This window comes from Chrysemys picta, chromosome 12 (assembly GCF_011386835.1).
Source record: "Chrysemys picta bellii isolate R12L10 chromosome 12, ASM1138683v2, whole genome shotgun sequence".
Classification (NCBI taxonomy): domain Eukaryota; kingdom Metazoa; phylum Chordata; order Testudines; family Emydidae; genus Chrysemys; species Chrysemys picta.
This window is the reverse complement of record NC_088802.1, coordinates 45,187,334-45,209,601: the sequence shown is the minus strand read 5'-3', so window position 1 is coordinate 45,209,601 and position 22,268 is coordinate 45,187,334. Positions and strand designations below refer to the sequence as shown.

The 22,268-nt window shown below is 45.0% G+C and overlaps 1 protein-coding gene and 1 long non-coding RNA gene across 4 annotated transcripts in view; both read left to right on the top strand.

Moving 5' to 3' along the window:
• Positions 1 to 9,101, top strand: part of LOC101952980 (uncharacterized) — a 44,938-nt gene extending 35,837 nt beyond the window's left edge. The window contains exon 5 of the long non-coding RNA XR_010591767.1: positions 1,337 to 9,101. This is a non-coding gene — a long non-coding RNA (uncharacterized LOC101952980). The remainder of the gene's footprint in view (positions 1 to 1,336) is intronic.
• Positions 9,102 to 11,020: 1,919 nt separating this feature from the next.
• TOB1 (transducer of ERBB2, 1) lies at positions 11,021 to 17,210 on the top strand. Of its 3 annotated transcripts, none has more exons than XM_065562822.1 (2): positions 11,021 to 11,243; positions 15,319 to 17,210. In XM_065562822.1, the coding sequence occupies exon 2, from the start codon at positions 15,456 to 15,458 to the stop codon at positions 16,425 to 16,427; it is 972 nt and encodes a 323-aa protein (XP_065418894.1). In that variant the 5' UTR covers positions 11,021 to 11,243; positions 15,319 to 15,455; the 3' UTR covers positions 16,428 to 17,210. The 3 variants fall into 3 exon arrangements, with proteins under 3 accessions (XP_065418894.1, XP_065418897.1, XP_065418896.1); XM_065562825.1 differs by lacking the exon at positions 11,021 to 11,243 and adding an exon at positions 12,987 to 13,093; XM_065562824.1 differs by lacking the exon at positions 11,021 to 11,243 and adding an exon at positions 14,202 to 14,264.
• The last annotated feature ends 5,058 nt before the right edge of the window (positions 17,211 to 22,268 follow it).

The following is a 22,268-nucleotide window of genomic DNA, read 5'->3' as shown; positions in this document are numbered from 1 at the left end:
CAGCAGGGGGGAAAGATAGTACCTACAAAGGAGTCTTAAGTGATGTTCAGTCTTGGAGGAACTGTCCTTTGAAATTTAGTGCCCCAAGTTCAAATCTCACTTTATCTGGATGGAGACTTCCTCATTTAAGGCAGCTTTGAAAGCCTGTTCCTCTTATGAAAACAATTTCCATGCTGTGTGTTTTAACGAGACATTGACATTCAAACTCACTCTACTTTGAAGTCACCATCATTCAAATTGTCACAGCTTGACAGCACAGCAGGTTACTGGAGGCTTCTTGAATTAATGCTCTAAGATTCAGTATTAATGAATGTAACTATCAACTTTTCTGACTATGTCTACTCTGCATGGTATCTATTAAGGACTAACTAAGCTACCACATTCCTGTTCCAGCACACACTGGGCTGTATGCAAAACACTATTAATTATTATTATTTATTATTTGAATTGCAATAGCATTTAAGAGCCCCAGTCATGGACCAGGACATTGCACTGTGCTAGGTGCTGTACAAACACAGAACCAAAAGACGGTATTTGCCCTTGAGATCTTACAATCCACGTAAAATATAGGATTAATTCTTTAGGGGCTGGTTTCAGAGTGGTAGCCATGTTAGTCTGTATCAGCAAAAACAATGAGGAGTCCTTGTGGCACCTTAGAGACTAACAAATTTATTTGGGCATAAGGTGCCACAAGGACTCCTCTTTAGGGGCTGTGTCATCAATAATTGTTCTAAGATATTGATCAGGAATGTGATGGGATCTCCCACAGACATTACACATTTTTTTTTTGCTTTAGACTTTTTTTCTTTTAAGTAAACACTGTATAGCAAGAATTCAGTCATCAGTGCTTAGGGAAAGGTCATAAAAGCAGTTTAAACAAGGTGTCTCTTTTACAGACTACATTACAGGAGCAGTTGACTAACAAGCAATGCTTCCTTTTAAAGGTGATGTGAAAAGGATGGGGGGGAAGAAATAGCGGTTTTGCCCTCTTTTCTTCACAAGATGAATAAGGCCAGAAAGGTTGGGGTTCTCCCCCTCCTTACACACAACCAAAAGGTTAGCTTTTTTTTTTTTAATGACAAATTAAGGACATATTTACCTTGTTTTTACTGAAAGACTAGAGAACAAGGAGGGGCTGATCCTCTTCCCACTGGCTTTATGGGAACATTGCTATTGGCTTCAATGGGAACAAATAGTAAGGAACTGTTGAAGACTTTTATTCATATTATTTAATATTCTTTGGTTGCTTTATTTTTCTGAAAAAGGAGAGGTTCTGCTTAAAAAAAAAAAAACCTTAGAAATGGAAGGAATATCATGTCTTGTCTGTTTGCTCTAGGTCTCTCATGGAGGATCCAGAAGTGTGGACTGAAAGCTCACTCTTTTTAAATGAAGAAACAAGGGTGTTAAAACTTTAACAGAAGAGCTTCTTTCTCTTCTGTTTGTCAGGACTTTGTGCTAAACAGCTGTTTAAAAACAAACAAAAAGCGAAGAGTTTAAACAGTCTGAATGAAAATCACTTTCTCTTTCAGATATTCAAGTTTCACAACCTTAATATCTCTAATAAACTTACTAGTTTTCCAGGAAAAGAGGGTCTTCCAGCAAAATACAGTGTAGATAAGACCTGAATTCATAATGTTGAAAAACTGACTAACAACCCCTGGTTCCCTTTAAAGGTGATCTGAAAGGAAGAAGAGACAAGAAATAGGGGTTGTGCCCCTTTTTGCTCACTGAATAACAGTTAGACAGTCACAACTCCATAATTTGGCCTATAATCAGGTACCATGGAACTAACTGACCATAAATTGTCATTCTTCCATTTAAAAGGTGCACTGTAGGAGAAAAAACATCCTGAGTTTTAATAAAATTTTCCTTAGATGCTGGCCAATCTAGTGTATAAAACATTTAAATAGCAAGCCTTCTAGGTGTGTTTTTTTAAAAAAAAACTTTCTTTCTTTCTTGGCTTGTTTTCCTCATTTTCTACAGAATTTTTTTTTGCTACTCATTAACAATTCCCCATTTCTTTTTCTATATCATTAATCCTGAAAATTTATATATATGTTTCTCTTTGTTATTTTTCTTGATATTTTTATTTATATTCCTCCTTATTCCCTACAGTCTCTCACTTCTCTTTTTGGCTGGCCATCCCAAGACCTCCTCCAACACTCAGATTACCAACTGGCTTTCCTGTTGGCCTGTTCCTCTAGAACAGAGCCTTCCCAGCATCAGACGTTCCTTAGGAGGGAACAGAAAATATGGGAGCTGAAGCTAAATGGGGAGTGGGGCTTTGATCCCCAATCTTCACAAAAGGATGTCAAGTTTGTCCTATTTTTATTCCTCTCTCTTAGCCAGCAACTTAATTCTGTGTCTTGCCCAAGACTATAGTGATTTTTCCCAAGGAAGAGGCAAACTTTGATACATTTCATTTTAGATTAACAGAGAACGCCATCCCCACCAGCACACTGCTGATGAATGACAGATCACCTTTTCCTTATAGGCACAGCAGTGCTTTGTAAAACAGAGCATATTCCTTAGTGGTGTTTAATGCCATTTTATAAAAATCAGTTATGCCTATCCTGCAAAGACAACACAGGCTTGGAGAAGTTTTTCCATAGTGAACTGATTGCAAGGGGCTGGATGTAACCATACTGGGGTATTGACTCCTGACCCTTGATATTCAAGCTCTAGCTCTTGGTTGCAATACATTTAGAACGTGAACCAATGAAAGACTTTCATTAACTTCACTGGGTTTTGGAACAGGACCATAGAGCTTCTAGACACTGGACAAAGGTAATATTTTCTCTTTTGGATACAGTAACCCAATATAAAACCCGAATATGAATCTTGACCTGAAGAAGGCCCTGAAATGAATTGTTTCTAGACCCAAATAATGATCTCTACAACAGAATCCAATCACTTTGAATTACTTGTTTGAATGATCACTCAAATTATCTATAGAAAATAATGTCTTCATTACCCATCAGTCCTGCTGGTGAAATCTTTAGTGACAGCTACAGAAAAATCACTTTTTCCACATTCCAGAGACTGTCTTTATTTATCTCAGTTCCTACTTCATTATCACCATGGCTACTAACACCAGCAAAGACCTAAGACTAGATCTCACAATAAAGTCAGAACTTGTCTCATGCAGTCCGCCTCAAAGCCCTAGAACATCACCACTGTGTCTGCACTCCTATGCTGATAGCTATTCCACATTTTATGGGCCTGATTTTTCACTTTGTTAAAGCAGTTTTACAAGGTTCTTCCACTGACTGAGTCTGATCAAAGTCCTTCAGAAGTGGTGGTCAAAGATCTCTTGAAGTTAAGCAGCATCTGATGCAGTCACGTTTATGGAGAAGTTATTGTCTGAGTTGATAAAGTTAAATGTAAGAGAATCTACTCTACATTTCAGGATCACAGTAACAGGAGAAATGTGTGGGAGAGCAATCAGGATGCATGACGTTTGTCACGTTTTAGATAATAGGGATAAGTGTGTTAAAAGCTGCTGCAAGGGTAGAAATGTGTGTGTTGGGGGGGGGGCATACAGGGGAAATACATTCAATATTTTCCAAATCCAAGCTCCAGTCCTGTACCCTACAAAGCTTTGTTTCATTGTCAGCATAAATGTTATATATACTCTGCAAAAGACAGCATTCACTCAGAGGAGAAGATCAAAAGAAATATAATCACTGAAGATGTGGATAGTGAGAATAAATTCTGTGTGTATATCAATATACTGACAATTCTCAAGATGTTGCTTCACTTAAGCTATCTGTATTTATACAATGCTAGTAATACATTTTCCCAAGATAGTGTAAATCTTTTAACTTGTAATTTGGTACTTGTGAGTTTACCGGTAAGTGAGGACCCAGAACTCTATAACCCACAAGTACCTTTAATATTAATTAATATTTTATGTAAAAGGTGCACTATCCATTATTTTAGGTACCAAATTTAGATTTTTTGGGGGGGAAAAGAGGTAGGTATTTTTGTTCTAAATGACAGGTTTCAGAGTAGCAGCCGTGTTAGTCTGTATCCGCAAAAAGAACAGGAGTACTTGTGGCACCTTAGAGACTAACAAATTTATTAGAGCATAAGCTTTCGTGGACTACAGCCCACTTCTTCGGATGTTCTAAATGTACACATTCCTTTGCTGTGTTATGTGAAGCCAAACAGCACTAGGCCAGTGCGGTCACTGGAAAGTGAATAGGACTAGAAACAAGCAAAGGTGCAGATCCTTCAACTGAATGTATGTGAGGTAGAGTGCTGTGCTCTTGCCGAATCTCTGGGGCTCTATGTGAGGGTAGGACCTGATCCTAAACTTAACCAATCTATTTACTTATAGTTTGTCCAGTTTGAGTGAAATGTAAAAAGTACACACGTTGGAAAGATGAAAAGTAAAAGCCCTTAGGTGTCTATTTAAATCTATCCCTATTCAGGAAGCACTTCTGCATGTGCTTAAATCCCACAGGCTTCAAGTTAAGCAAGTGCTTAAATGCAGTTCTGAATCGAGATATTTTCCTAAATTGGGGCCTTAATAATTAATGGTGGTGATAGTATCTCTCATTGACAATGTCCTTTATTTAACAAAAAACAAACAAAAGTCTCCCTGAAGATAAGGCTTTATCCAGCAAGCTTGTGTTCTAGAAAAGTATGTTTGCTGCAGCCATGTTTGTAAATCAATATTCAAAATAAAGGTGGATACACACTATGAGCTTGATTCTCCCCTTCCTTGTACGTCATAGAATTATTTACATCTTGTGCAAATTGGGTGTAAAACCATTCTGATGTTGTAGCTTTTTGCCCCTACTTTTCACAGATGGAAATGACTACACAAGGGCAAGGCAGTGGAGAATCAAGCCTAGTGTATTAAGCTGGCTCTGCTGAGATTCCATATTATTTCATTCGAGTTCTTTTCACTTTCCTTTACTGCCATTTGCTATAAGTAAATGAAGCCTCAAGCTCCTCTATCATATAGCTTGGGTCCTGCCTTTTCAGAGACCACCTCTCTCCCTATGCTATTGTAACCCATTACATGTCCCCCTCTGAAGATGTGAGTCTGTTGCAACTCTCCACTGTGGAGCTTAGCTCTTTAGTTCAGACTGCAGCGATTCATTTATTTTAGCTCTAGAGGTCCCTGATTCAATCCGTGGTGTTGGCCAAGATGGCAGCCACCACATGATACTGCCACTGTTGTGATTGGTGGCTGGGTTTAAGATGGAGCTCCCCCCTTTGGTTTAACAGAGAGGAAACTGCTGATGGGGCCTCCCCTGTGGTCTTTGACTCTCCCTCCTCCCTCCCCACATTGGTCTGTTATAACTCATATTGGGTTGGTATGTTAGGGAAGAAGGTGGGCTAGGTTTTTCAGGAAGGAAAAGGCACTACATGTTTTCTCTTAAAATTAATCATCTGGTTGGATAATCTTAGTAACGTGGGTGAAGTTTCATTACTGGACGTATTTTTTATTGGTTTTTTTTTTTAAAGATTTCCCTAGAGCATAGGAATAGGTGCTTTTTTTGGTTGTATATTAATAAAAATAAATAAAAGACATTGTAAGTGCAATTCCACGTTCCTCGTAAACACAAAACTCTTGTTTAAAATCAATTGAGGGTTTTTGGTGTGCAAGGAATGCTGGATTAGACCCTGTATCTTTTAAGATTCTGGTAATTCAATATTAAAGCATTATGAAACCCTACTTTTGATGTACTGTATGTGGAAGGCATAAAATAGTCACTACAGTGTTGGAGTCAGTGTTCTTTTCCCAGACAGATGAAGGACAATGTCAAGACTTCCTTTGGAAGTGGATTTCATTCTTGCTGCTGATGACCCACCCTCTGAAGAGGTTATGGTTATGGTTAGCGTCTTTTCTTGCAGTGAGAACCCTGTGTCCCAAAGAGTAATGATGTTTTCTATAGTGTATGATATTCGCATTAGTATATTAAACATTTTCTTTAAACTATAAAAATGTCCATCTCCATCTTTAGAGCTATAAGAGTTAAGGATCCCACAGCTGCCTTAATTCTGAATCTGTTTGCTTTGTGTATTTAATTCAGATCACAACAGTTTCATGTATTTAACATTAGAAGCATTTAAAAGAAAAAGCTTCCATTTTTATAACCTTTTAAGGCTTGATCATCAAGATTTCATTTAGCAGCCCAGCAGAAGAATTCTTTCGTTTTTTTAAGACCACTTGCTAAGTGACTTGCTTGGTGACTTATAAATGCAATGAAAGCACTGAAATTTAGAGATGGAGTGAGGGGCAGCGTTAATAGGGTTAATTCTGATTCCAGATTCCAAAATCCTGTCTTCACCATTGGACCTGAAAAGAAGCCATTTCCTTTACCTGATCCATGAAGTCGTGTGCAGTTTTTTACTGCTCCCCAACAAGCTGCTTAGATGGAGAAAACTCCTACTTCCATTTCCATTGAGACCAGAATCTTAAGCAAAATAACATGATGGAATGTTTATTGAAGCAATTGACACCTGCTAATCTGTTGCAACAACAATCAATTCCATTTTTTTTTTGCCACAAGTAGCCCAATGATATTTTAATTTAAAAAATATAGCTTTGTCTTTTTACTTGAAATTGCTTTTTGCAATTATTTCACATTATTTTTAAATCAAATTGTAAAAATAATACCTCCCCCCCAAAAAACAAAACAAAACAAAACCACACTGTCCCTAAGTCGCATCTGGGGACTAGATCCTGCAACGATTACTCATGGGAGCAGTACCAATATTGCAAATGCTTGCAATTTTATCATGAGTCTTGTGATATTTGATGATTTTTTAAAACCCCAGCTCCTGGAGTCTTGTGATAACATGAGATTCGCAACTTCTAGACTCCAAAGAGTTAAGAGTCCTGGCGTTTCCTCTGACTGGTACTTTCAAATCTCTCCTGGGGCTCATGCAGCCTTCATGCCAAAATTCTGTATTATTACACAAACACAGAGAAGGAGGGGGAGGGGGCAGCTTATATTTTGTTTTCTAAAGCCTGTTCCTGCTCATTTGGCTTTTTGTCAGGTTTGAAGCTAGCCATAAAAACTCAGGTTTAAAACCACAATTGGGGCCTAATAATACACACAACTGATATTAAAAAACAAAACAGTGAACTGACTTTTAAGGAGCCTGCATACTGAGGGCCTGATTCTCCACTCACGTAGAATGGTTTTAATCTGACATGACTCCATTGAATGAAATGGTACTACTCCTGATTTCCATTGGTGTGTGAGGAAAACCGCTTCTGAATATTTGGACTCTTGACATTCCTGAAGCCCAGAACCAGTGCTGCATTCTCTGTTACATCCAATGATTTTTTTTTCTTTTTTAGTTGTGGCAAGGCCCCATCTAAAATCATATGCTTCTACCATTAGTCTCTAGCCAGTTAAGAGGTAAACAAGTGCTCTGTTTTACTATTTCTTTTGTGGGTAGTGCCCAAAGCCCAAATCAGGATCTAGGCCCCATTGTACTAAGCTCTGTACAAACATTTTGGTATCTGCCTCTGTTTTCACTAGGGCACACAGCTCATTTTAGATTAGCTGAAGCTTAACTTTCTTAACCAGTTGTGTGCTGCTTTCCTGGTTCCTGGGCAAGTCAGCTCTGTGGCTGGTGTTTTTCCATGGTGTGCCCCTTTAATGCCACTGAATATGGGAAGTGAAGAGATGGCTTCTCCATTCACTGCTTCTTTCTTTCTTTCTCCCCCCTCCCTTTAATTATTTCCCCTCCAAACTGGAGTTTGACGTATTCCTCCTAGATACTGAATGACCAATCAGATGGTTACTAAGGAGTGAATCTAGCCAATCGGTCATCGTTGCTACCTGTGGGTAATATTTTTAGCAGGGGAAAAAAAAGAGGAGAAGGAGAAAAAGAAATACACAAGACAATTACATTCCAATCACCTGGTGTGTTCCTGGATCCTGGTTGTGGCGTCCCTCCCTTCCCCCCCCAAAAAAACTGGTTTTCAATGCTCTGCCCATCCCACTCTCCCTACACTTCTGGGGATGTAACTCTCTCCCTCCCTCTCCCTCCCCCCAGCAGGGTGGTGCCAGCTGCAGTGAGCCTGGCCTAGCGTGGCTCATCGTCACTCCTGTAGAAACAGGATCTCTGCTTGCTCTCCTCTTTCTTTTCTCATTCCCCTTCCTCCCAGCCTCCTCTCTCTGAGTGACAGTTTTCCTCACCCAATGGCTTTTCAAGGATGGCCCTTCCCACCTTCTCCATCCGTCTTTCCCTTCCTCCCCTCCCTCCTTGTCTCCCCCTCTAACTCCTCCCCCTCTCCCTCCTGCCTCGCCTCTGACGCTCTTAGTCTCTAAGGTGCCGCAAGGACTCCTTGTTTTTGCTGATACAGACTAACACGGCTACCACTCGGAAACCTTCCTCCTTTCTGCTTTCCTCACCCTCCCTTTTCTTCTCTCCCTGCCCCAAGGTGACTCAGTGGCAGTACAGCCTCACCCTGGGTGGAAGAAGTGACACCAGTAGGTGGGGCTGGGCCTGGCCCTTGGTGACTGACACCTCTGGCAACCAGTGGCAGGAGACCAGGAGGTGTGGCTGCTCCCTGCGTCATCCCCCAAGCCCCTTCCCGTGGAGCGGGGAGATAGGGGATGGAGGGGGCAGGCCCAGCTAGCCCCCTTGCCCTTGAGGTGGCCTTGAAGGGGAATAGGGTGACCTAGCAGGCAGCCTCCCCAGTAACACTTTTCGGGGGAGGGGGGGTGACCAGATGTCCTGGTTTTATAGGGACAGTCCCGATATTTGGGGCTTTTTCTTATATAGGCTCCTATTACCCCCCAACCTCTGTCCCAATTTTTAACACTTGCTGTCTGGTCACCCTGGTGGGGGGGGGGGGGGGAGTGTTGGGCCACATTCACCTCACTAGCTCCCTCCCTCCCTAACCGATTCTCCCCTCCCGCTGCCTTCCAGGGTGCTTCCTTCCCAGGCACCCTGGAGATCATGGGAGATGTAGTTCCATGCAGGCTGCCCCCATTACTGAAGGGGTGGGAAGGGGGTGAGGTAGGATGTTGATGCAACCAGGTTCTGAGACTGGGCAGGGAGAAAGGTGGGGAGAGGGTGAATGAGTTGATGTAGCGAACACTCCTCCCTGTCCCCTGAGATGGGGGGATGGGACACAAAGAGAATCGGGGGAGAGTATATGGAATTGGGGGGGGGGGGTGTGGAAACACAGGGAGGAGTAGATATATAGATCGATTAGATAGATTTAGGGGAAGGAGAAAGCTGGGAGGGGATATATAGGGAGGTAGTAGAGAACAAGATGGGGATAGGAGAGAATGTATGCAGAAGGGGAAGGGATAAAGAGCTAGGAAGAGACATGGGGAGGATGGGATGCAGAGCAGTAGGGATGAGGGTGAGGGGTATATAGGGAGGAATTAGGGGATAATCAAGGGAAAGCAGCAGCGGAAGGGAGGTTACAGGAGGAAGGGAGATGGAGGAGGTAGGGGAATGGCAGGTGAGGAAGGGCCAGTGGGAGGGGGAATAGGGCAGGAGGAATCAATCAAGGTGTGGGAAGGAGCATGAGAGGGGTAAGGCAGAGGTAAGGGAGGGGGAGGGTATTGGGAGGGACAGACAGGTATATGGGAGAGAGGGAGGGGATAGGCAGCATCAGCGGGGTTGGGAGAAGAAGGGGCCAGACAGAGTGTGGGTGTGAGGAATGGGCAGGGGTATAGGCAAGGGTAGGGGGTTTAGAGGGAGGGGCAGGCAGGGAGATGGGAGAAGGAGGGGTAGATGGGTTGGGAGGAGAAGGAGCCAGGCAAGGGGGGTGTGAGGAATGGGCAGGGGTGTAGGCAAGGGTAGGGGGTGAGAGGGAGGGGCAGGCAGGGGGATGGGAGAAGGAGGGGGTAGATGGGTTGGGAGGAGAAGGAGCCAGGCAGGGTGTGGGTGTGAGGAATGGGCAGGGGTGTAGGCAGGGGTAGCGGGTTGAGAGGGAGGGGCAGGCAGGGAGATGGCAGAAGGAGGGGTAGATGGGTTGGGAGGAGACGGGACCAGGCAGGGTGTGAGTGTGAGGGATGGGCAGGGGTGTAGGCAAGGGTAGGGGGTGAGAGGGAGGGGCAGGCAGGGAGATGGCAGAAGGAGGGGTAGATGGGTTGGGAGCAGAAGGAGCCAGGCAGGGTGTGGGTGTGAGGGATGGGCAGGGCTGTAGGCAGGAGTAGGGGGTTGAGAGGGAGGGGCAGGCAGGGAGATGGCAGAAGGAGGGGTAGATGGGTTGGGAGCAGAAGGAGCCAGGCAGGGTGTGGGTGTGAGGGATGGGCAGGGCTGTAGGCAGGGGTAGGGGTGAGAAGGAGGGGCAGGCAGGGAGATGGCAGAAGGAGGGGTAGATGGGTTGGGAGGAGAAGGGACCAGGCAGGGTGTGGGTGTGAGGGATGGGCAGGGGTGTAGGCAGGGGTAGCGGGTTGAGAGGGAGGGGCAGGCAGGGAGATGGCAGAAGGAGGGGTAGATGGGTTGGGAGGAGAAGGGACCAGGCAGGGTGTGAGTGTGAGGGATGGGCAGGGGTGTAGGCAAGGGTAGGGGGTGAGAGGGAGGGGCAGGCAGGGAGATGGCAGAAGGAGGGGTAGATGGGTTGGGAGCAGAAGGAGCCAGGCAGGGTGTGGGTGTGAGGGATGGGCAGGGCTGTAGGCAGGGGTAGGGGTGAGAAGGAGGGGCAGGCAGGGAGATGGCAGAAGGAGGGGTAGATGGGTTGGGAGGAGAAGGGACCAGGCAGGGTGTGGGTGTGAGGGATGGGCAGGGCTGTAGGCAGGGGTAGGGGTGAGAGGGAGGGGCAGGCAGGGAGATGGCAGGAGGAGGGGTAGATGGGTTGGGAGGAGAAGGGACTAGCCAGGGTGTGGGCAGGGGTAGGGGTGAGAGGGAGGGGCAGGCAGGGGAGTGGCGGAGGGATGGTGGGAGGGGGCGGGGCGGCGCAGGCAGGGCGCTGGGGGCGGGGCGGTGGGAGGGGACGGCAGGTCAGGGCTGTGGGCGGTGGGAGGGGCACGCAGGGCACGGCAGTGCGCTGGGGGCGGTGCCGGGCGGGAGGCGGTGCCCTGAGGGGCGGGGGAAGGGAGGGGATATATACGGGCGCGGTGGGAGCCCGGCGCAGGAGAAGGAGTGAAGCTGCTGTGGCGGAGCGCGCCCGTCCCGGGGTGTGAGCAGCGCAGCCCCCCCTCCCCCTTCCCCGCAGCGAGCCGGTTCTCGGACATGGGGGTTCAGCACTGAGCCCCCCGCACTCTCACTGGGACTGTTTGCACTACCCCCTACACCCACCCCGGGTGAGTACCGCTCGCCGGGCCGCTCTCCCGCAGCCGGGTTCGGGGCGAGTGCCGGCTGGGTGGGCTCGCTAGGGTCGGGGGGGGGGGGGGAACAGACTCGGTGAGGTGGCTGTGAATGAGGTGCCGGCACACCCCGGGGGGGGGGAGGGCAGCGGAGCTGGGAGGGGGGTTGGCACACCCCGAGGGGGAGGGGCAGCGGAGCGGGCGAGGGGGGATTGGCACACCCCGGGGGGGAGGGCAGCGCAGCGGAGCGGGCGAGGGGGGATTGGCACCCCCCGGGGGGGAGGGCAGCGCAGTGGAGCGGGGGATGGGGGGTTGGCACCCCCCGGGGGGGAGGGCAGCGCAGTGGAGCGGGGGATGGGGGGTTGGCACCCCCGGGGGGGAGGGCAGCGGAGCGGGGGAGGGGGGTTGGCACCCCCCCGGGGGGGAGGGCAGCGGAGCGGGGGAAGGGGGGGTTGGCACCCCCCGGGGGGGAGGGCAGCGGAGCGGGGGAGGGGGGGTTGGCACCCCCCGGGGGGGAGGGCAGCGGAGCGGGGGAGGGGGGGTTGGCACCCCCCGGGGGGGAGGGCAGCGGAGCGGGGGAGGGGGGTTGGCACCCCCCGGGGGGGAGGGCAGCGGAGCGGGGGAGGGGGGGTTGGCACCCCCCGCGGGGGGGAGGGCAGCGGAGCGGGGGGAGGGGGGGTTGGCACCCCCCCGGGAGGGGAGGGAGGGCAGCGGAGCGGGGGGAGGGGGGGTTGGCACCCCCCGGGGGGGAGGGCAGCGGAGCTGGGGAGGGGGGGTTGGCACCCCCGGGGGGGAGGAGCAGCGGAGCTGGGGAGGGGGGGTTGGCACCCCCCGGGGGGAGGGCAGCGGAGCTGGGGAGGGGGGGTTGGCACCCCCCGGGGGGGGGAGGGCAGCGGAGCCTGGGGGAGGGGGGGTTGGCACCCCCCGGGGGGGAGGGCAGCGGAGCTGGGGAGGGGGGGTTGGCACCCCCCGGGGGGGGAGGGCAGCGGAGCAGGGGAGGGGGGGTGGCACCACCCCGGGGGGGAGGGCAGCGTAGTGGAGCGGGGGGAAGGGGGGTTGGCACCCCCCGGGGGGGAGGGCAGTGGGAGCGGGGGAAGGGGGGTTGGCACCCCCGGGGGGGAGGGCAGCGGAGCGGGGGAGGGGGGGTTGCGACACCCCCCGGGGGGGAGGGCAGCGGAGCGGGGGGAGGGGGGGTTGGCACCCCCCGGGGGGGGAGGGCAGCGCAGTGAGAGCGGGGGAAGGGGGGGTTGGCACCCCCCCGGGGGGGGGAGGGCAGCGCAGTGGAGCGGGGGAGGGGGGTTGGCACCCCCGGGGGGGGCAGTGCAGTGGAGCGGGGTAGGGGGGGTGGCACCCCCCGGGGGGCAGTGCAGGGCGGGGGGGGGTTGGCACACCCCTGGGGGGGGTGCAGTGGAGCGGGGAGAGGGGGGTTGGCACACCCCTGGATGGGAGGGCAGTGCTGGGGGCTGGGCAGGTTGGCACTACCTCCATTGGGAGAGAAAGCAGCACAAAGACCGGAGGGGGGGGGTTGGATACTGACCCCAATCGGCGGGGAGGAGGGCTGTGGAACCGGAGCCGGGGTTGGCACAGAGACCCAGGGGAGGGGGGAGAAGGAACAGGACCAGGGGCATGGGATTGGAACAGCCCTATGGCGGTGTGTGGGGGGGATTGACCCAGCCCTGTGGGGAGGGGAGGGGATCAGGGAAAAGAGAACCTGGGTAGGGCCTGACACAACTGCATAGAGGAGAATGGTCCTCTGGCTGGGGAAGGAGGTGATTTCGGTCAGGTGGCACAAGCCATGGCATGCGGGGGGGGGGGGGGGTTCATTGTACGCATCATGGCTCAGAAGAGTGAGTTTTGCAATAAACTGACTAATATATATTGTTGTGCTTGGGCATTTTAACCAGCACTAACAGCCCCTCTCCTCTAGGGCGCTGCTAAATAAGAGAAGGTTGAGGGGTATCACTGGTAGTGGGGTGCACAGGAGAACTGGGTTTGCCTTGCTGGTGCAGGAGAGAGTGTTTGCAGGAGAGAGTGCTTCCTCTCTAGTCATCCCTCTTCCCCTTCATTTTGTCTCTTGTGCACTCAGAATGCTCTTCCTCCTCTCTCTTGCTGCTGGAGCTCCCAGTGCTGTGAGCAGAAAACTAATGAGACCGAACTGCCTGGTTATGTAACTCCCCCACACACAGCTTAAGGCTCTTGTTTTTAACCCCCACCACCATTAGAATAATTAACATGCTTAGATACCTTAGAAATGTCATCCTCCTTTAAAAAACAAAAAACAAAAAACCTCTTTGCAGTGTTCAAGCTGTTTGGTTTATTCAGTGGCTTGTTCCAAGGCTCAATTTTGGGGCTTACAAGAATTTGTAGTTTCTGCTCAGTGTTTTTGAGGATCATTTTATCCTAAAGGACATCGGGAAGGGGAGATGAAACACATGGATTAATAAATCATTTTTAGTGTCCCTTTTAACTACCCCAATCAACTTTTCCATACCGAATTAGTAAATATCTTCTGTTTGCCCTTGATCTTTCCTTATCCCCACCCAGTGCTGATCCAGCAAACGTTTAAAGGTCGCCTTATCATACAGCCTCTCAGGCTGTTCCCATATCATGTTTGAGGGGGGAGATTAAAGGAGGCTTTAAAAATGGGGTTAAACTTTGCAAAACTATCCAGTTGGGGCAGGAAATAAAAATAGGATTGCAGAATTTGGGAATTGGCTTTGACTTTTCCTGTTCCTTAATGACCGATTTACTAAATTTTGTAAATAATTGTTATGCTGGGCCAAACAAAAAAAATTAAGTAAAATACTAACAGAGGGTCCTGTGGCACCTTTAAGACTAACAGAAGTATTGGGAGCATAAGCTTTCGTGGGTAAGAACCTCACTTCTTCAGATTCAAATAAAATACTGTTGTAGGTGTTAACTCAAAATGTATTGTTTTTTTCTGCTTAAGCTATGATTGAAACTCCATCTTTAAATCAGACTGTTATACTAAGGTATTGCAGGATTTTCAGTAGTGAGGCATGTTATTTTATATATTGCTCTTGTCCCTTGTTTTAATTGTATATTTATGTGAATTTCTGTTATACCCTTAATGAAGGAGTGACTTCCATGGCTCCATTTTATATATAGTATAAAATCTGAAGAGGGAGAGAGGAAAATGAGGATTGATCCTATTGGCTATAATAGCTTTATAAAATTCCCAAACATGTTGACATGTTTTAAAATGTGCATTTAGCTGATATTTAAGCAGTTTCATAGAAGATGAAAATTTTTGAACTAGTACATAGGAATGGATTCATTGACCATTACCACCAGCAATAATTAAGACAGAAAATGTGTATTTGCTTTATTGTGTGTGCACAGTGTGTATTTAAAGTATTCTTATAATAGTTCTAGAGGGAGAGGGAAAGAATCCCTGTCCTTCATCAGTAGACAGTTTCTTCAGTTGTATTTTCCATCAAATGCACAGTTGGTGCAGGTGTTTGGCTTTGACTTAAAAAGATATATGTGGCATAATTAAATTATTCGAGTGCCAAAATGCATCTAAAACAACCAGTAGATTTTTTTTTAGTATATCTGTAACTTAAAGCCCAACTGATATGTTTGCAAACCTTAAAATGAGAAGTGGTTCTTTGACTGAGACCTTTTATGCTAAATTAATAGCTTGGTGCTAAATTTTGCAGCTGAGTTCTATAAATCACCCAGAATAGGGGGTTGGTAATTGAACCCCTGACAGGCCTGGCACAGTTAGCATTGCTATGACGTCCTAGACACACACTTGCTGCTTTGCAAATAACTTAAGGGTTGAACTGCAAGCTCAAATGATTTTTAAATGACTTACGCTGTACTCATTAAACACCTTCCTAATGCATCTTCCATAGTATTGTTTATAAGTTCGGTGGAATGTATTTGAGGTCCTCTGTTTTAAGTCATGTTGAAAGGCAATTATGTTACAAATGTCTTCTGATGAGAAATAACCTATTCTAGGTAGAGTATGAGGCCAAAGAATTAGGCCTTGGAGCCTGATCTTATGCTTTCCTTATTTGGATCTATTTGCTTTTTTTTCTTAAAGGAACAAGAACACTCAAGGTGAAGGATAATAATCTACTAGAATCAGCACTTTGAATGAAATTTTGTTTCCCTGTGGCATCTTGAACACTTTTTCTTCTTTGGGTTTTGAAACAGACGTTAAACTTTGGCATAGCAGCTATGCAGGTTGAAATCCAAGTAGCACTCAATTTTATTATTTCATATTTGTACAATAAGCTTCCCAGACGACGTGTCAACATTTTTGGTGAAGAGCTTGAAAGACTTCTTAAAAAGAAGTATGAAGGGCACTGGTATCCGGAAAAGCCATACAAAGGATCAGGGTATAGATGTATACATGTAGGGGAGAAAGTGGACCCAGTCATAGAACAAGCATCCAAAGAGAGTGGCTTGGACATTGATGATGTTCGTGGCAACCTGCCTCAGGATCTTAGTGTTTGGATTGACCCATTTGAGGTTTCATATCAAATTGGTGAAAAGGGACCAGTGAAAGTGCTTTATGTGGATGATAATGAAAATGGATGTGAGTTGGATAAGGAAATCAAGAACAGCTTTAACCCAGAGGCCCAAGTGTTCATGCCAATTAGTGACCCAGCATCTTCAGTGTCTAGCTCTCCTTCTCCTCCCTTTGGTCACTCTGCTGCTGTGAGCCCAACTTTCATGCCCCGCTCCACTCAGCCTTTAACCTTCACCACTGCCACATTTGCTGCCACCAAGTTTGGCTCGACCAAAATGAAGAATAGCGGCCGTAGCAGCAAGGTCGCCCGCACTTCTCCCACCAACCTTGGCTTGAATGTCAATGACTTGTTGAAGCAGAAAGCCCTTTCCTCCTCCATGCATTCGCTCTATGGGCTTGGCCTAGGCAGTCAGCAGCAGCAACAGCAGAAGACTTCTGCCCTTTCTCCTAATGCAAAGGAGTTCATTTTCCCTAACATACAGGGTCAAGGTAGTACCAGTAGCATATTTCCTGGTGACAGCCCCCTTAACCTCAGTCCTCTCCAGTACAGTAATGCCTTTGATATGTTTGCAGCCTATGGAGGTCTAAATGAGAAGTCTTTTGTTGATGGCTTGAATTTTAGCTTAAACAACATGCAGTATTCTAACCAGCAATTCCAGCCTGTTATGGCTAACTAAAAATAAAACAAATGAAATACAAATAAATCCTATTGTACAAGTTCAAATGCACGTACCCAAGGGTGTATCTTTTTTTCCACTTCTTGAGACTTTTTTAAAGCTTGTAGTATGAATACATTCAAGCTTGGTTAGATAAATACAACATGCATCTTTTTTCATTTGCCAGCCAAGCACAAAGTTATTTTATACTGACTGTACATTAAAAAATATACTCAAAATATGGCCTCTTACAGTATTTAAGATATAGCAAGGACATGGCTGATTTTTATATATATATAAAAAATTGGCACTAATAAGTGGGTTTATTGGTCTTTTTCTAATTGTATAATTTAATTTAGTACAAAGTTTGTAAAATATCAGAGTATATATATTGTTTCTACAACATGGTATTGCATTTATATCTTTTTACTACAGTGATCTGTGACAGCTGCAGCAGCTTCATGTTGTATTTTTTTTACTGAAATTGTAAAATATCCATCTTAGACATCAATTATTCTAAAAAAAAAAAAAATTAAAGTGTACAGAATATTCCTTAGTGGTGGAATTAAAATGTACGAAATATTTGCTTTTTTCAAAAAGAAACACAAATTGTATTTTCTGTTAAAAGTTTAAAGATTTTTGCTATATATTATGGAAGAAAATGTAATCGTATATATTAATTTTGTACCTACATTGTGCAATACTTGAAAAATGGTATAAAAGTATTTTGAGTCAGTGTCTTACATGTTAAGAGGGACTGAAATAGTTTATATTAAGTTTGTATTAAAATTCTTTAAAATTAAATGGCTGTTGTGGTCTTTGTTTTACTATTGTGCTGAAGATAAGAGCATTGCAGTTATTGTGTTGCAAATGCTAATGATGCAGAAAGGTCTGACTCAGTGTATCACAAAGGAATGATGGAAAGTGATTGCTGTACTTGACACACACCAATAATGGGTTGCTTTACCTAAAATAGTTCTGGCAAAGCATACAGCTTGATTAAGTACTTGGCTAGCATTATTTGACCAAACATTCACAAACAAGTTTTCTATATATGCAACTGGATCAGGTGGTGGTTTTTAGTTTACCCTTGAGAATTAAGATTACAAGTTTTTTTAATGTTGAGTTACTGTGTGATATGACATATCTAGAAAGGACTCAGGTGATGCAGTGAAATTCACTTCCCATGTAATCTGAGTGGATTTGAACTATTATCTCTAGAGGTCATAGACCAATGCATCAGCATTACATTTCTATATTAAGAAGTAATAGCTCAGATAGTAGAGTGAATAAAATTTTTGATTTACAGTCAAGTAAACTGATCCTTAAACTTTCATTTTATAATCTATTAAAAATTAATATAACGACAGTATTTGACAATGAATAAGTTATATTCCAGAAATAGATGGAACTGCTATTCTAATTTACTGGGCTTCCAAAGCATGAACATTTTACTTTAGTTGTCCGTGTGAGTGGCCGGAAGAAAATTCAGAGGCTGTTTGGCTAGCCTGCTGCCTTGCGCTGACAAAACAGGTGGACTGACAGAATATTTTGGAGGTATTTTCCCCCATTCTTGTATGTTCTTTTGAGCACTGATCGTTGATTTTCTTGACGAGTAATGGAACTCTTACATTATTTTTAATCCTTAAAGCAGCTAACAGAATCAACAGTTTGTTCAAACTGCCCACTGTAATTCCAGTTTTACAATGGGAGCAAGTTAATAGAAGTATAACTGACAGTATAGTGCTTCATATTAAAAATGCATTTTAAGCTAAAACTCTATAGTTAAATTTGTCTGAACCTTGATTTTTCTAAACCAGCCTTCGTGAATGAGGCTTGGCCCTAGCCCACTTGAGTTTAAAAGACCTAGGCGCAAAATCACCACATGGTTTGGTTTGAGTAGAAGAGTCTAGCTTTTTCTGGGAGTAGCCAAGTACTGGAAGTAAAAACAAGGATGTCTGTCAACACGATGGAGAGGCGTTTGTCCTGCAATGGAGATAATGGGGCTATGAAGAGGTATTGAACTAGCAAAGGGATTTGTTAGGATAGCATTGTCAGTCCTGCATCTCTAAGTCCCATGATGACTAAAGTTCAAACGCAGTAATAGTGTGTGTGGTTTTTTAGGCATTCATTCCTCCCTATGTTTAACTAGCTTGTTTGTATTGAGTTCACCATCTGGCTTACCTTGACACTAATCAAGCAACAATGAACAAGTATAAATGAAATTCTACAGCTTAGTATCCAATTTTAAATGGAAGGTGATTATTTTAAAAAGGAAATAAGTACCTCTGAAAGGTGTTCAAATTCAAATCTGGAAAATGTCAAGTAAATAATACCCTGAAAAATGCACTCTTTAACCTAATAGTGCTGTTATGTATTATTGGTGTTCATGTGTCTAGACTTAAGGTGTCTCTTTTAACAATTATCCAAACATTCAGCCTGGATGATAATTATCTGAGCTCCCTAGGAATAAGGTGGGAAGATGTGCAGCTGGTTTAGGAGGCTTGGATAACTGGGAGCATAATATATAGTCCAGAGTGTTTTTTTTATTCCCCATGTTTTAAATAGCCTGTAATAGGAAAGAGCCCCTATTGGGTTTCTTCTATCCTCTGCCCATTCCAAGTCATTCACTTTTATAGTATCCATCTCTGGTGTTTTATAGATGGAGGCTACCACCAGGTGAGGAATAATCTGCAGGAAGGAGAGACCTTTTTTTATAAAAATCCGGTATGCGGCCTATTTTATCCACGTAGTTGATCATGCACTGAAGTCTTGGAGTTCAATGTTACATCAAACATTTACATTGCAACATTCTGTCCTAAATGAGTGCCAAGTAAATCTCTTGTTCAGTTTACACATACCCAGTATTCTCCCATCACAGAAATACTTCCTTGTGAATACAGTGAGAAAAATGGCCAAAAGGGGATGGGGGGAGGGGAGGAGGAAGAATTTGCTCATGTGAGCAAGTTCTTCATATTTTCTCTTCTGAATGTGCAATTTATTCCTTTAAAATTGCCAGCTTTTAACTTCCAAAGATGGCTTTGATGCTAAAGAAAGGGGCAAAAGTGTAAGTCTGCTTCTTTCCTCTGTGCATGAGTAATTCCTGCTCTTCCTTTGAGATACCACCCAACACAAGTTGGGGGGGGGGAAAAGTCCCATGTCCTACCCTTAAAATATTAAACCAATCCAAGGTAATAGAATCCTTAGATATAACTAAGTTTTATAAATTGTGCAGACTTGCAACTGTCTTGATTTTTGTATTTAATATGCACTAATGGTTGTATAATCACCATTTGTGACATTTAAGTGCAATTTATTTTAATAGTCCTTTATAAAATACTGGCAGGCTCTACCTATTTTTCCATGTTCACACAGGCATAAAATATGTGGATATCCTAAGCACCTCCCCATGCAGGAAATAATGCAGGCATTGCACATGTGATCCTTTATATCCTTGTTCAGCAAGAATAGCATCTTTTGTTATAAACAACATATTGTAGGACTTCATCATAAGCTCAAGCAATGAAGATGAATCTGATTTGTGGAGATAAAAATAGAACACCCATTCTCACATATTAGTAGGAAATCTCAATTACTCTAAATAATCACCTATTTTGCCACCCCTGTCCTTCAGGTTGAGCACCTGGTCTCTTTATTTAGATCAATATTGTGCTTGTTTTGTACAACTGGGACCAGAGTCTGATTGCCATTATGTAATCAGATGGTTACCCTGGTGTAAACCTGTAGTGTATCAAAGTAAGTGAAATAACTCCAGATGTACTGGTGTTATCTCCTTTGAAGTTACAGGAGCTGCTGTGGGGTAAATGAGATCACCTACTGCTAGAGTATCCTGCTGCAAAGTGCTCACAAAGGGCGCACTGCATTACCGCAGTTGGAGCTATGGCATTTTTTTCACTCAGCTCCTTGGGGCTGCTTTAGAACTGATGTTTGTTTTACTGGCACTCTTTTCTCAATCTTACTTTTTTTTTTAATGACTCAAATTCATTTCAAATATCTAGCATTTTACTTTCCATTATTTAACATAGTGTTAACTGTCAGACTAAATTTGTAATTTAAATAGAGCCTAGACTTCAGAGTGACAAAAAGTTGAAGTAAGATTATTGTTGCAGAGCACACAGGAGTTAGGAGGAAATCCTGTCCTAGCCTTCAGGCTCTCAAAGGCTCCCTTTGCTACACAAGGTGGGGAATGATTTGAGGGGTGGGGGTGCACACCCCTTTATGCAGTGTGAAGCAAAGTTCTAAGATCCTACTGTGTGGCAAAGGTGTGCAGGCCCAGTATGAGATGGATACAGACTCTACAGATCTTCCATGGTGGGTGGGTTGGTTTTGTGGATGGAGTAGGTTGTGGGGGCTGCTGCAGGAGGATTTCCTTCTGCCCCCAAATACCTGCTTGGCTCAGTTACTTGGACTGAGCATAGTATTTTTCCCTTATAACGTGAATCTATTCCTGTTAAAATCAATTGCAAAACCCCAGTGGAAATAGGTTCAGGACTGGAGCAAGTATCTTTCCAGCGTGATGACCCTTAATTTTCTTTTAACTTTAAGACAAGCCTACATAATATTTTAGTCTTTTAAAAATAAGCTTTTAGGTTGGGGCTTGGCAAGAACTCACATTTTATGTATTTTTTTGTTTGTGCAATAACTCAGAATGGGTAAAGGTCTGAAGCCTTTATTTTATTAAATGGATCTTGGTTAATAAATTTTAGCCGCGAGTTCTTTAAAAGAATTCTGATGATAAACCTATACTTTCAAGGTTTATAGTGGAAATTCTGGCATAAATGTAAGTGCCACACAGAATTCCATAATGAAACTAGAGCCTAGTGGGGAAAATATTTTCAGGACAGAATTTTATCCCATTTAATAGTATTGTAAATGGAGAAATAATTTTGAGGGCATTTTTTAAAGGTTAATTTAAAAAATTGTGGCACATTTTTGCAATGTTTTTGATTTTTTGATTTTTCTGATTTAAAAAGTTATTGATTCTAAAATTGGAAAGGAACGTTATGATCATTTAGCCTGAGATGCTGCATAATACAAGCCAACGAACCTCATCCTATAATTTCTGCATCAAGCTATTGCAAAACTTTTAAGAGATGCTGTATAAATAGGGCCCTATCAAATTCACGGCCATGAAAAATCCCCTTCTATGCCCCCTCCCCCTCCCCCAGTGAAATCTGGTCTTTTGTGTGCTTTTACCCTATACTATACAGATTTCATGGGGGAGACCAGCATTTCTCAAACTGGGGGTCCTGATCCAAAAAGGGGTTGCAGTATTGCCACCCTTACTTCGGTGGCAATACCGTGTTGCCTTCAGAGCTGGGTGACTGGAGAATGGCGGCTGTTGACTGGGTGACCAGGTCTGAAGGCAGCGCCCCGCCAGTAGCAGCACAGAAGTAAGGGTGGCAATACCATATCATGCCACCCTTCTGCACTGCTGCCTTCAGAGCTGGGTGGCCAGAGAGTGGTGGCTGCTGACAAGGGCCGAGCTCTGAAGGCAGCAGCACAGAAGTAATGGAGGCAATACCATGCCATGCCATCCTTGCTTCTATGCTGCTGCTGGCAGCGGCTCTGCCTTCAGAGCTGGGCTCCCGGCCAGCAACTGCCACTCTCTGGCTGCCCAGCTCTGAAGGTAGCGCCGCCACCACCAGCAGCACAGAAATAAGGGTAGCAGTACTGTAACCCCATAACCTTGTGACCCCCCCCCACAACTCCTTTTTGGGGTAGGACTTCTATAATTACAACACCATAAACATTCAGATTTAAATAACTGAAATCATGAAATTTATGATTTTTAAAATCCTATGACCATGAAATAGACCAAAATGGACCATGAATTTGGTG

Coding starts and splice junctions, on each gene's coding strand:
- TOB1 (XM_065562822.1), top strand. CDS start 15,456: ATGCAGGTTGAAATCCAAGTAGCACTCAATTTTATTATTTCATATTTG.